General features: G+C 35.9%; 1 protein-coding gene across 18 annotated transcripts in view; it reads right to left on the minus strand.

The window, feature by feature from the left end:
- Positions 1–15,136, minus strand: part of DLG2 (discs large MAGUK scaffold protein 2) — a 1,729,700-nt gene that overhangs the window by 696,454 nt on the left and 1,018,110 nt on the right. For 2 of the 18 annotated variants that reach the window (XM_064492760.1, XM_064492759.1), the window contains exon 1: positions 11,868–12,694. The exons of 13 other annotated variants lie outside the window; for them this stretch is intronic. In XM_064492760.1, coding sequence (XP_064348830.1) covers positions 11,868–12,176 — 309 coding nt within the window. In that variant the 5' untranslated portion in view covers positions 12,177–12,694. Of the gene's footprint in view, positions 1–11,867; positions 12,699–15,136 lie in introns of those variants that run through there. 3 more of the 18 variants (XM_064492758.1, XM_010990252.3, XM_064492762.1) reach the window with 2 other exon arrangements.

Genomic DNA, 15,136 nt, shown 5'->3' on the forward strand with positions numbered 1-15,136 from the left:
CTTCTGGGTATGACAAGAACCTGGGTCTTTACCTTTTAGGGTAACAAATTGAGTGAACTGCAAAACAGATCTGAGAGCACTGCAGGATAGAAAAGAGGAAGAGAAATGCAAAATGGGCTTAAGGTTCTGAATAAACTGCACAAAAAGGGGTGAGGATCATAATGACAATTGTTGCCCATTTGTCTTTGAATCAATTAATTGGGAAAATAAGAATTACAAGCCTACAAAGAACTCCCAATTATGCTGGGCTCTTCCGTAAACTCAGAGTTTCTGTCCTTAATCTGCTTAAAACCCGCAACCTATTATTCTGTCACCTTTCCGTTTAGTCCTTTGAAAATGACCTTCTCTCTTGAACTAGAAAACAGTTGCCCTCACATTACTGATAGGTTGGCTTCATTTTTAAATTTTTTTTAAGAACAGCTAGAGGGCAGCTAATTTTGATAAGAGAAGTCCATGGAGTTTTTGCATATGGAAGTTCAGTTCTAAATACTGGCATCAGCAATGTAATGATGGTGTGGTTTTAAGGGATAAAATTTCATATAATCATTCTAAGATATTATGGTTTTGACTTTCAGGGGCAGACTGCCTGCATTTTAAGACATGTGGACCCAACTCATCCTTGAGTATGTCTCCATACAAATTTCATAAAATTCTTATCCAGTATAAACATACTATATAATAGGAAGGAAATTTCCAGACAATGTCCCTTACGCAACTGATCAGTTAGATCACTTTTCCTCTTCAAGATCCCTTCCTGTCAATTTAGTGCCCATACTGCACCCTCAGCAAATTCCCTACTGACACAGTCACATGGCCTGTCTACTTCTGTCTGTCGTACTAATTACCTTTTTATCTGTCACTCAATTCAGTCTTGCTCACCTATACCAGTGTGAAAAAAAGAGCATTCAGGTCTTTTCCTTCCAGAGAACAGACACAAGGAAAAGGAATACAGTGACAGGAGAAATAGGGGTGTAGATCACTCACGAAGATGGTTAAGAACTACTCTGCTATATTTAGGGTAGGTGGAAATTTCTCTTACCAGAACTTTTAAACAGTAACTACTCACTTATTTGTGTATCTTTCCTTCCCTTCATCCATCCATCCATCCACTCATCGAACTTTCTTATCATCCATTCAGCCAACAAATTAAGCAGGTACTAGATTACCAATGGGGTATTATTATTATGCTACAAGATGCCATAATGATACTACAATTGGCTGCAATCACATGAAAAGTATTCATTTTCATTAAAAATAAAAACAAAACAGCCACAGCATGCAATTTTTAGCTTATCAAATTTATAACATTTTTTATAAAGATGAAACCATCAAGAGTATAGGAGGAAAGACTTGTTCACACACTCCTGGAATGGGAGGACTATACATTTGTCAAGTCCTTTCAGGAGCAATTTGGCAATTAACTCTTACGTTCCATGGGGCAAGAATCAATCTCTTTTGTTTTCCATTATGTCCTCATTGATTGAGGCAGTGTTTTGGCTTGTGGGAACTGTTCAATAATTAACTCTTGAATAAAAATCAACTGAATGACTAGATAAATGGTATAAGCCTAAAAAAAAGTTTACACCTTTGACTCCATGACTCCTTTTCTGAAATCATATCCTCATGAGAAAAGTGATCAAAGGTTTATGTACAACAATGCTTACTTCAGCACTGCTTAATTAATAATAATAATAATAATAGTAATAATAACATAATGTTCAATGATATGACTTTTGATAGAAACAATATTTGGCAATCATTAAAAATTATGCCAAAAGAAAAATATTTTACTAACTTAGAAAAATGTTCATAATGATGTTAATTTTAAAAAGCATTACACTTTTATATTCTTAACTTCCTAACAGACACATATAACTAATACTTTAGGTATATCTGTGAGCTCATGCTAATACAAAATATTATATATATTTTTTTCTGAAGGTACATATGCGGAGACAATGAAAAAAACCTGAAAAGGTAACATAATATTAACTGTGGTTACTTCTATGTGGAATTACAAAATTTTAATATTTTTCAAACAGATCCTTAGATTGTTAATATTTTTAACAAATTTGTATTATTTCTACATAAAAACCTATAATAAAATTATTTTTTAAAGTAGTATAAATGCTCACCTTTAAGAGGATTTATGATTATCTACTTAGGTTTTAATTTTTAAAAATTTGGAGTTGAAAACAGAAATTTAAAAAATACATATTGTAGGTATCTTCCCCTTAATTTTGCTGTAAACCTACATGTGGTCTAAAAACATAACGCCTTTAAAAAAAACTAAAACATTGCAATTTAGTGCAATAATGTACTTGATGGAGAACAAATAAAATAGATCAGAGAAATGATCAGTAAAAGAAAGGCTCAAAAAGTATTTTCTAAGACTGTCTTCGCAGTCTGACAGAGGCAGATACATTTGCTAATCATTGTAAAATATAATCTAAGAATTATTCGTGTAATTTTATATTTAGTTCATTTTTAAAGTACTTATTACAGAACTATAACAATGTTGACTGCTAACTAAATAGCACGGCCTTATGTGCAAATGTTTTCAATTACGGATTTTTAATGCAGCACTGCCAACCACTGTACTCTGAGCACTTACATTTAATGATGAAAATGATGAAGAAAAAAGGTCATATAGTCTACAAGAGATTGTGTGGAAACTAATTATAAAATAATATTTCACATTATTTCAACCTTCTTGAGAACAAGTGACTCCTAAATTAGACAAAGAAACGGTGCAGAATCAGAATTTCTTTTTCTGATTTTCCTTTCAAGGTATAGGACAGTACTTTTCATCATTGAACAGCATGACCCACTTGAATGCAGGACATAATTTCTGAACAGCAATTCCCATATTTTAACAGCACCACCAAAAAGAATAAGAATCTGAGTTAAACTAAAAACAAGAAAAATAAGTAAAATGGTAAATCATTGCTAACAACTTTTTTGTTACAGTCTGTTTTTGAATAGAGCTACTTTAAGGATAGAAGATTTCACTCTTGATCTTAAGGCACTTGCATAATGAGTAATAATAATAATAAAATTCAAAATTTATTAAGTACCTCTAGATACAAGGCCCTGTGCTAATATTCACTCAGAAATCAACAGCACTTGGTTGATCTATTGCTACATGCTGGGTTACTGGGGAAACAAGGGTGAATAAACAGATTGTGCTCTAATTGAATTCAGCTTAGTGGAACAGATAGATAAGTATTCATAACTGTCACACAGTGTGACGGGTAAATTGTGCATGGTGACCAGCTAGACATAAAGGTATAGAAGAAATAGTCTCTCCTCTCCGCAGCCAACAAGGCAGCTAAGTCTGGATCCAAACACATAACGTAACAGTGATATTACAAAAATTGTCACAAAGAGGTGATTGGACTGCTAACTACTGTGAGTTAGGCATATGAGGAAATTTCTACTCTCTAATCAGGAGACTGAGATGGAAACAACTAACCACAATGCAAGCACAATGCTAATTGTGCAGGACACCATGTTAAGTAGAAGTTTTGTGAGCTAAGATTGACTAGAAAGGATTAACGAGGAGGTGCTTAAATCAGACCTTTAAATAACAGGCCTTGTTAGGGAGACTGGGATATTCCATGAGAAGGAAATAGAAAGCTGAGAGTCTAGCGCAATGGTAAACTTTTTCATAAAGAGCCAGACAGTAAATAATTTAGAGCTTTCTGGGCCTACAGTCTGTATTGCAACTACTTAACTTCACAATTGTAGCACCAAAGTAGCCACAGACAACATGTAAACAAATGGGTGTGGCTGTGCTCCAAGAACGCTTCACTTACAGACAGTATAATTCGGATTTCATATAATTTTTCAGAAAATTATATGAAATTTTATTCTCTTTATTTGCTTCAAGTATTAAAAAATATTTTTTAAAACTTCTTAGCTCATGGGATATGTAAAAACAGGTAGCAAGTTGGGTATGACCTGTAGGCTATACTTTGCTGACTCCTGGTCTAATTGAAAGGCAAGCTAAATACATACAAATAACAATACACATAACAATTTCAAACATCTAAACCAGCATTCTCAATTCTACCACACCCAGCCTTTCCGTTTTATGATGTTTTATAATACCCTCCTTTCTCTATCTGAAATAAAATTCATGGATAATACAACTGCCTACACACATCTTTTTTAAATAATGCCTTAACAGAAGTAAAAGAAGAAATACAAAGGAAGTAATTTATATTAAAATAATGTTTTCAATATGGCAATATGTGAGCTCAACTGTACCAGACGATATAATAAAGGAGTCAAAGGCTTACATATACTTCTAATGGATAAATTTAGATCTAAATGGAACAAAGAGATGAAATACCAGATCCTATAAGCACAGGAAAAGTGAAAGAGCAGACATATGATGGATCCTAGACTGAAAATTAGTGTTGGAACAAGTAATAATGGATCATTTGTATATAATAAGAGAGCAAAAGAAATACTTGAGTTGAAATATAGATAATCTAGTAAGATTGCTAATAAAGTGGAGAGAGTAAAAAGGTCATATTTCTGTAAACAAACTGGCTCTTATTTATAACTTTAGTGTCAAAATAATTCCGTTTTATTCCCTGTTTTCCCTGGAAGGCCAGTGAGGAAGTTTATCTAGCTATCTATCCATCCATCCATCCTATCCATTTATCTATTCATCTATCTATCATTTTTCTATCCCTACTTGGAATTTCCCCTCATGTAAAGATATACACTTGATTTCTAGTACTTCAAAAGATCTTGGAACTCTGCCCTTTGATAAAATATGTGAACAGGAAATAGATATTAATAAATCCCAGCCACCTAAGAGCTTATAGGGAAATTCAGTGCAGATGACCTTTGAAACAGTATTAGAGTAATACTGAACAGCAAACACTAAATAATTTCACAAAATAGATTTCTTATTGTGTGATAACATATTTAAAAATTAATATATGGTCTGGCAATCAAATAAAATATTTTAAAACAAGCTTATTATTGAAATTTGGTGAAATATTTGTGTTTCATGTGTTTCTCCCAATTTAAAATCTTTGGCTCTACGTCCATTAAAAAGATGCTCAAGTCTCTTCAATTACATATCTGCACATCACATTTACAAATATAAACTGATGTAAGAGAGGTATATTGATGACATGAATACCAGCAGCAGCAATATTGCTCAAAATAGGCATTTTCCAAAATGGGAATCAACTCCTGGTAAAATTCCTGACAGAACAAAGTAAACAATCCCTTGATTTACATAGGAATTACATTCCTAGAATAGTAAATAATTATTAAATCCTTGCAGAAAATACTCTGTTATTTGTTTACAAAACTGAATATTTTAGGCTTTGAACATCATAAATTTAAAAAATTCATCAATATAAAGTGGAATATTAAAAATTATGCAGTACATGGTCATTCTTTATTGTGCAGGACTGCTCTGCACATAACAATGCATTTAGCATCCCTAGTCCTCTCCTCCTAATCATTACCAATACGTAAGTACCTCCATGCATTCCTAAAATGATTTCTAATGGTTTGTCTCTCCCCTTTTCTCCATCGGGACTGTTGGTCTGAATTATGAGAAACTAGAGATGAGGTTTATGTAACTTTTTGTATACTGCCCAACACCACATTATCAACAAATTGCATGCTTAACAATTTTCCATCAATAATTACATTTTGACGATGAGCACATAAGGGCTAAGAGAGGGAGGGCAGCTTGAAACGGTAAAAAGAATTCTGAGTTCAAAGACATTGGCTGATTCTGCCACAAACTGAATGACCTTGAGCAAATCTTTTAACTTTTCTAGGCTTCAAGTTCTCCTTTGGAGAAGGACCTCTAAATTCCCATCCAGCTCTGACATAATTATAAAAAATATATACGCCTTTGGGAAATTAAAGGAATGAAAGCAGAGAATGGAAAATAAAATCAGGTGATGCTACATTTGTAACAGATCAAACAATATCAAAGAAAGGAACAGGATAGACAATGGAGATGCTGGTATGAAAGGGAGATACTTGATTCCTGGCAAGAAAGATACATAGTTATTAGGTAGACTATATAGATGGGATTCACATGCATTCAGCAGTATAAGATGATGCTCTTAGACTTCAGACAATCTATGTACTTTCATTTTGTATTTAGATTAATTTTACAATGCATGGTTCCCAATTCTTTACCATAAGTGTTACAAGGTTAAATCCAATTTACAAATAACCACCGATTATGAGGTCTTTCCAAGATCAAGTATCTTATTCTGGTATCAGTGCTATGGGAATCTATTCCACTGCTTCATATCTGCATAGTTCTTAACCTTCATTGGAGAGCAAAATACTCCTTAAGGGCTCAACCAACTCAGGGTTCCTGAGACCAGAAAATGAAGTAGAATGGGGAAATTTGAGATTCTGCTATGAAGTGTCAGTCCTCCCAAACACGTAAAACACTCCAATTCCTTAAGGTAAGTTCCTGCTGAATTCAAAAATTAAAGAGGTCTCTGAGAGCATTCTACCTTCCAGTGTACCTCAAAGAGGCCTTTCTGTAATACATGGTGGAAAGGTTAGGGGAGTCAGATATGACAATGTTTAAAACTAGTTCTGCCCTTCTCAGCTGTGCCCTCATGAGCCAGTTACACTTAGCCTCAATTTCCACATCTGAAAAATGGGAATTACAGTATCATTCTTTTTGTTGTTGGAAGAATTCAAAGAGATGATTAATGTCAAGACCTAAGCACAGTGCTTCACACATTGTGGGTATTGTGAGTATTCAATAAATACCGTTATCTTTGCATTTTTCTTTTCCACCTCTGTCCTTTGTCTCTCCTCTCCTGCCATGGAAAGAATGTCCACTGATGTCAACGGCCAGAAGCAGGGGTACCGGGAGTGCTGACCGACTGACTTCAGATCTGCCTAAGGAAGGTTCAGAACTTTAATTCCTTCTATGATACCTCTCATTCTTCTATGTTTCCCCTGCCTGGAGGTGGCTGGTGTTTTCCAGAGACTAGTAAGGGACTCTCTATAGAAGGAATCAGTAGAAGCAGCCACAGAGTTAAAACAAACTGTCAGATCCTTCTGACTGGGCAGAAGCTGAGCCGGAGATTTCAGCCTAGGGCAACCCTACTTTTTGGATGAAAGAGTCCTCTGCACTCAAGTTGCTGTAAATGCTATTTCTGGAGGAGCTGTAAAGGGACGGTTAGGGAAGATTTACTGGGTTTGGCTAAATACTTCAAATGCAGTTGTTCTAGCAGTACGTTCCTGAAAAAAATCTAACCTTACCCACCTCTGAATACAAGCTTATGGAAATGCTAGTTCATCAATACAATTCTATTTTACATGACTTTTCCCTTAGTGTGCACCACTGTAAATCTCTGAGAAACCTGAAGGACAGAGTGTCACCCCATCACCATGTGGGACTGTGCCAAGTGTTTCCGGACAGTTGCCTTGCCTAACCTTCATCGTTATACGTAAGACCTCAGAAAAGTCAGTGGACAAACTAGAAATGCTAATGAAGGACCACAATACTGATCATTAAATTTGATAGATAACAAGTTCTTCAGGTTAAAAAACATAATTTGGTTATCACTAGTTATCATAAACACCATTTTTATTAATTGAACAATTCCTGCCTTCTAAGTGCCAAGCTGGGTATATAGAGTGTTTTTAATTCTTATTACACTTTTCTGCAACATGATTTTATCATTTACGTTTTACAGAGGGGACAAATTAGTCTTAAAGAGGTTAAGCAAGTGAGGTCACATAGAGCTAGTAAGTTCACACTTTGGACTGTCCAGCTCTGAAGCATACATCTTTTCCAAAGTGCTTCTCATTAATTAATGGATGTCAGGTGACAGAGCCACAGATTATTAGTTTTGGAAGATATACAGAGCTTCCTTTCGGGAAAACCAATTTTCCTAGAAATAGAGAAACTGAGGCCCAGAAGGGTTCCTTGACCACGGAGCCTCCCACATGGAGGGGGCAGAGCGCTCAGAGCCTGCATCGGCCCAGTGCTGCTGCCTCAATGGGTCCTTACCAGAGCCCGCCAGGCTCTGCAACCAGCGCTCTGCCCGTCGCTCCATGGGCAGGCAAAACTAGAAGCAGTTCCCCACAGGCTCCAAGGTGTGCCATGGGTTTCTGCTTTTATTATTTTGGCCCCCAAAGCATATCTCTCTTTGCCTACTTGATAAACACATGTTTTTTCAGTGATCCAGCCCAAGTATCACTACCTCTCTGAAGTCTTCACTGATTCACCTCTCTTCTCTTCTCAGAGTGAATTAAGGAATAGGTTAACAGTAGCCAGCTTCTACTGTGGATTTATTATTCATTCATTCATTCATTCCACAAATATTTATCAAGTCTCCACTATATGTAAGCACTGTGCCACATGTATTATGTTAATCATTCCTCACTAGAATCCTGTAAGTACTATTTTTATCCTAATAGGTAGTGTCTTTTCTGAAAAAAAAGAAAAAAAAGAAAAAAAAAGAAAGATCTTTTTCTCTTACTCCTTTGGGGACCTTTTGTATACTAAATATACATTTACTATGGAATTTGCAGCACTCCCTGGGATTTTGTTTCACTCACAAATTCTGATTTATGATGCTATAATTCTGTGTATATAATGATATATTTGCTAAGTATTGTATACTATTGTAGGCCATAAGCTCTATAATGGTAGGGGTGGGATCTACGTTGTTTACTGTTACAACCACAGGGCCTAACAGAGTGGCACATAGTAGGCACTCAGGAAATGAGAGTTGAATAAACAAATGAAGAGTGAATGAATGAACAACAAACGCACAGAAACCTGGTTTCCGAGTCTTCACTTTCTGTGCTGTCTCGCCAGATCAGTCTGCACTGGGGAGAAATGCCACATAAGCAGCGATGGACTTGTTTCCCCACCCCTCTCCCAAGGCCGACACTATTATCTCAGATGTGCATTTCAGAACTCATTTCTGGGCACTATAATTTTCTATTTTCTTACCTATTATTATGGTTATATTAATTCTACAGACCCAAATGGAATGAAAACTTATTTGAGAAGGGACAGAAGCTGTTTCTTATTCCTGCTGAGGAATCACATAATGACAAAGTCCTGTTAGTACACAGTACCCCAAATAACAAGAGTCTGGCAAAGAGCCTTGGGAGGAACTCAAGTCATCACCATGGCCATTATAGCAGCCGGAAATCACACTGCTGATTTCCCTGTAGTACAGCAAGTATCTCCAAGGGCAAGATCCCAGCTCCCAGACACTTAATAGACCTCAGGCACGTTCTGTACCACATGTGGGTCCCTAGGCTACTCTGAAACATGCACTTTCCTTCTTTCTGCCTAATCAAGGAGTCTAACGTTTACTATCATTAGCCTCCATCCTTTATTTTACAGTATTTCACACATCTCTAGTGAGTTTAAGGGGTAAAAATAGTATCCAAAAATTCTCAAAAGAGACTTAGTTTTAATAGACAAATATTCATACACACTTACATGCTCCTGTTTCTGTGATAGTTTACATGAGTAGATAGTACATACACATATCTGTATATTCCAAATATTAAATATATTTTATAGATGCATATGTAAATGAATGCAGATATATATATACACACACACACACACATATATCAGCATTTTGAGTACCTATAAGAAATAAAGGAAATATACTTTATATAGAGAGAATAAAACATTCTAAGAACAGCTAGTAATTTCTAGGTGAGGAAAGAATAATATAGAACTAATTTTCATATGTGTATATGTATACGCATGTATATATGCATGTCTAGTTATATATACATGAAAATTTGTTCATATATGCAAGTAGCTAGGTATTATAGAGATATTTAAATATATATTAAAATCTATGCACATATGCATATACAGACACATTAAAATTATTCAGTACAATATATTTGAAAGGGCACAGGAATGGGATGAAGAGAGACTGATCAATCTAGCATAGCACTTTTTTAGGACTGAGATGGTAAAGGGTGGAAGGGTCAGGCGATAGAAGAGTGTCACACTGAAGACCTTAAAAGATACGGGATTGTTTCTTCATTATCTGGGGATAACTGTTCTTAGAAAATAATAAAGCACGTGTGAATAAGGGAGAAAACACACAGAAATGTATATGCAAAAGAATAATGGGAGATGGTGACTGCCTCATTTTATTGCCTTCTTATATGTCACTGGGTCTTTAATTAATCAGTACAGAATCTATTTCAATCTTTAAAGCATTAAATGACTGTAAATTGAAGTCGAGTAGGAGGCCGACTTTGTTAAAAACCAAGGGAGGGAAAAGTTTCCCTTGGTTGATGAAAAATGTACCAAGATTTTTAGAGCATGTTTATTATAATGTAGCATTAGAGATTTTGGTTTGAGAAAGTAGGAAAAGTTTATTACACCTTGGATAAAAAGAATTATAACAATAAAGCAAGTTTGCATATTCTCATCTGTGCAAAAACCATAAGCTAAATGTGTTTGTCTTCTTTGCCTATGTGAGCCTTGAGAGTTTAACATAATCAATACAGAGATATAGGTTAAAGACATTTAAACACATGAATTGTTAAAAGAATATATAGAGACTTCACAATTGTTAAGACTATTCAGTTTGGAATTTACGTTAACTTTAAAAAATAACTTGAGTTTCCAAACATTAGGCTCCATTTCAACCTGAACCAGTTTAATTCTAAAATGACAGTATATTCTTAATTTAAATCGAGATGATGAGATGCATGATGTTAATGTATTGAAAACCATATATGAAGCTGTGTATATGTAACAATATCATTAAGAGCTAGTGATATATTACATTCTTACAAGTTCATTTAAAAAAAAACTAATACTAAAATTGGAATGTTCTTTACACCTCTCAGATCATAACATTTTACTCATGATCAGTAACTACTTCTTAATTATGCTAAAATCATGGTAAAATCAAAAAAGGATTTTTTTCTGCAAACACAATTTTTCTCTTTTCAGTACATGTTTAAGAACAGTCATTGTTCTATATTTATGACAATGATTACAGGTGCATTTTATTGATATTTTATAGCATTTACAGGAAGTTGATTTCCCTCTTCTGGATAGAGGCAGGAAAAAATGAGCCAATTTCATTTCTGGTAAAATGCTAGCAGTTTTGGGCAAAGATAAGCTAGGAATCAAATTAAAGGACGCTGCACATCTGCTTCAGACATGCATTCCTGGGGAATGAGAGTTACACCTTTCAATATAAATAACCTTATTGCTTCTATGAATAAATGAAATGTTTCATTTTTTTTTCTGAGTATAATCACCCTCTAGCTTGCTTCCAATCATATTCCATTTGTTTATAAAATAAATTATTTAGTATAAACACATTTTCTTCTCCATTACTGAAAAGGTGTACAGTATCATAAGAGTAAAATTAGAAGAGCATACTTCAAATCACTGCTTTCCATAGCTGAAGAAATAAATGTTCTTTTAGCTTTAAAGAGATGGAAAGTGATTAAAGTTCATTTTCTCTTTCTTCCTCAAAACAAAACAAAACAAAACAAAACCCTAGGCGAGGCAGAATAGAAAAAGTTAACAGTGATTAGAAGTCAAAATGCTGCTAAAAGACTAAGACGCAGATGGTAAAATCGTCTGAGGACTAGCGAAGTTGAACTTGGGGAAAAGTCACTGAAAGAAACTGAGCACAGCATCCCCTGACTTTCACAGGCCACCCACAAACACCTGTGAAAATGACAGGATTTCTTGGCCTACCGTCTACTAAACAGGCGTACCCAGACAGCAAGGAGGACCCAGCAAAGTTTCCAAACCATGCTAACCTTACCCAGCTTGCTCTCAGTTTCTTCCGATCCTCAGGGGAAAGTCACAAGGAAAAGCTCACCTGTGCTGGGCTGAACCAGCCATGTGGGCAGGAGCAACGCTCCCCACAAGTCCCTTTGCCCTTGGTGCTCGTCTTGTGGGGGCTTTTCCGCACACTGTCCCACAAGGTGACCAGCTTGGTCCTGTTTGAAGCTGAGCCCCCAGGTCCTGTGGGGGGCATAGTCTGAGAATTGTACCCGAGCCCCTGCGGGCTCCTCTGCCAGCCACAAGCGCAGTGGGCATCCCTGATCAGTGTGGGTGCACTCCTGCCGGCATCCATCCCATCGGACCCCCGGCTGCAGCTCTGTTGCTTGGTGAGGTATGCATTCATACTGCACTGATGCCTACTCTTTCCTTTGGTCAGCTCTGCACAGGAATGTCTCCTCCCTCACACCCCTTTCTTCCAGGCAGTTGTAAAAGTCTTTTTTCTCCCGTGGATCCCTCAGTATCTTTGACAGCTGCTATAAGCAGGGCATCGTGGGAGCAGTGGGAGCAGCGGGAGCAGCTCCGCACAGCATTATCTGCGGGCTGGTAGCTCTTTGTCAATAGATGACTCAACTCACAGAGCAACTTGACAGTATCCCTGCTCTAGGCAGAAGCAATCAATGCTCCACACAGCTGGGCTACAAGACTGTACACTGTGTTACAAACCCTTTTTGGATGGAGCCCCACAGTAAAGAATACTCCTTGCAATTTGGCATTCTGGCTTTCCCCTCTCCTAACTGATCCCCACGTATAATACAGACCTTAGGAAAGAGTTTCTATCAGACTAGCAGGACCCTTCTTTCCAGAAAGAATGGATCTAGGCTGAAACAATATAGCATAAGCAATGTAAAATGATGGGAAAGTTAATCTGAGAAAGAATTTCCAACATTTACAGGAATCACTTATCTAGAGAGATTTTTGCCAAGACACAGACTAAATCATGATGAAAATAAATAGGAGCATCAGTATTAACTCTGAAGAACAGATTCATTTAGACAAATCACTGAGATCACAGCACTATACCAGAGTCCTTTAAAACTGGGAAGTTTGTTTTAGAACATGATTATCTGTTATCATCCAAACATATATTCTGTATGTTATGAATGATTACTAATTCCCTCTGATTCAAAATAAGGCAACTTTTACAGTTCAAAATTGGTGGGTTGGCTTATTTTAACAGTGTTTTTTCCTTACCTCAAATTATTCCGAGGATTTCCTTTCAAATACTTTACCACAACAAATATATTCACCACAGAGAAGAGTCTGCATTTTAAAGTGAAAGACACATCCAATTCTGCCATCCAGTACTTTGGTTTCCAAAGACAGAATTTTCAAATTCTTTCACTGAAGAATGAGTGAAATCTATCCAATTTAAAGCAATTGCCTTCCAAAGAGGACATGATTGTTTTAAAATTCTAGTATGACTGCAGAAGCTAAACATAGTATTTTCAGTAAAGGGAAAGGCTAATTACTATAGCATTTAGAATTTTTATTCTGTTTGAAACTTTCCATATCTATTGCCAAAATGCCTATCCTTATCACATAACCCTAAGGAAATAAATTTGGTTTGGGAAACAAGCTGCCATCTCTGCAGCCCCAACAAAAATGATATAATCCCATGATATAACTACTTTATTTACAGATCATTAGATTTCATCAGATCTATCTTCTCAGTGGACTGACCAGCTGCTGGGGCAGTGCAGACCTCATTTCTCACTGAGTTGGCAACGTTCTTGTTTCAAAAGCCATGATTACAACATATTCTACATTTCAACACTAAGACTCCCTGGATAAATCATTGTTATATATAAAAACCCTGAAAGGAAGGGGTAGGATCTTTTCTTTTAGTGTATCTGTGCAAAAGAGACCTTTTCCAAATTCAGCACAAGGGGTTGATATAAGTACCTTGCCTAGCATGGTAAACACTCACAACACTTTTGCTAAATAATAATGACCCATATGTGAAAAATTGACCATTTTTTCCCCAATCCCCTAGCACACTGTTTTCCCAGCACCTAGCATGCTTTGATACATACATTTTTTTCAGATGGATGAATAGATGGCTGGGTGGATATATAATAGAAGGAAAGAGTAGAGAAATGAGGGAGGTGACTAACATTTTTTGAAAATAATATTTGATTCAGTAATGCTCTAGAAACAAATTAATTTTTAAAAGTTAGCTTTACTATTGATGTTGAGATATTAAGGACATTTGCCACAAAAACATGAAGACTTCAATTGCTGGGTAGATATAACAATGGCATTAATGGTATTTCTTTCTGAAAGAGAAACAAGTAATCAATATCAATATCTATAAACAGTAAAATAAAACAGGCAAATATATCATCATGTGATACTCAGTAGGAAAGGGGGCAGAAAACCACCCCCTTTCCTTCTCTTTCTCTTCCTCTCTCTCTCTCTTTTTATGCTGAATCAAGGGATAATGGTTGAATGAACTTCAGGGTCAAATAGAGGACTTGAGAACTTCACATTTACCTGGTGTCACCATGATACACGGCTATACAGTAGAACTTGATATGATATGGCAATACCGTCACCCCCAAAATGAGAATGTCAGCAAGTGATCAGTTCGGCTCTCTCCAGCTTTATCTAACCATAGATGCTTTAGTTTTTCAGGTAGATTTCAAGGCTCAAAGGTTCAATGGTATCTTCAGGGAATACATGCCCTGTTCTTATTCATTTGCCTCTAAAGTATAAGAATCAATCTGTCAGGGGAGCATAATAGCTCACTGGTACAGTGTGTGCTTGGTTCAATCCGCAGGACCTCCACTAAAAAATAAATTAATTAATTAAAACTAATTACTTTCCCTCCAAAAAATAAACAAAAATGAGTAAATAAAATTTTTTAAAAATTAAAAAAGAAGCAATCTGTGCAGGAGTAAACAGTGTGAGTTCATTATAATTTTGTAATGGTGTGTGTAGCTTGCAGCAAGACAGAACATTTCTGGGCTGGGCACTACTCAAAGATATTATAAATCTTCATAGGGACCTAAATCTGTTATCAATGAGTTCTTTGGAATGAACCATTTATTCCCATCACAAGGACAATAGAATTCCTGTTTTAATAACCTCAGCATGTCATTTCCATGTAGAAACCTAAATATTACACACTGCCTAATATTACTTTCCTCCAAAGATCTTAAAGACCATAGCAAACTTCCATTAAACATTACAAGACTATTGAAATTATACTTTCCCTTTAATACATGTAAAATAATTCTAGCCTCCTGACTTCTCACCCCCTAATTTTTTTTCTTTTCAAAAATGACATTTGGCTTTCCAAGT

The sequence above is a fragment of the Camelus dromedarius genome, chromosome 12 (genome assembly GCF_036321535.1).
Source record: "Camelus dromedarius isolate mCamDro1 chromosome 12, mCamDro1.pat, whole genome shotgun sequence".
NCBI classification, from domain to species: domain Eukaryota; kingdom Metazoa; phylum Chordata; class Mammalia; order Artiodactyla; family Camelidae; genus Camelus; species Camelus dromedarius.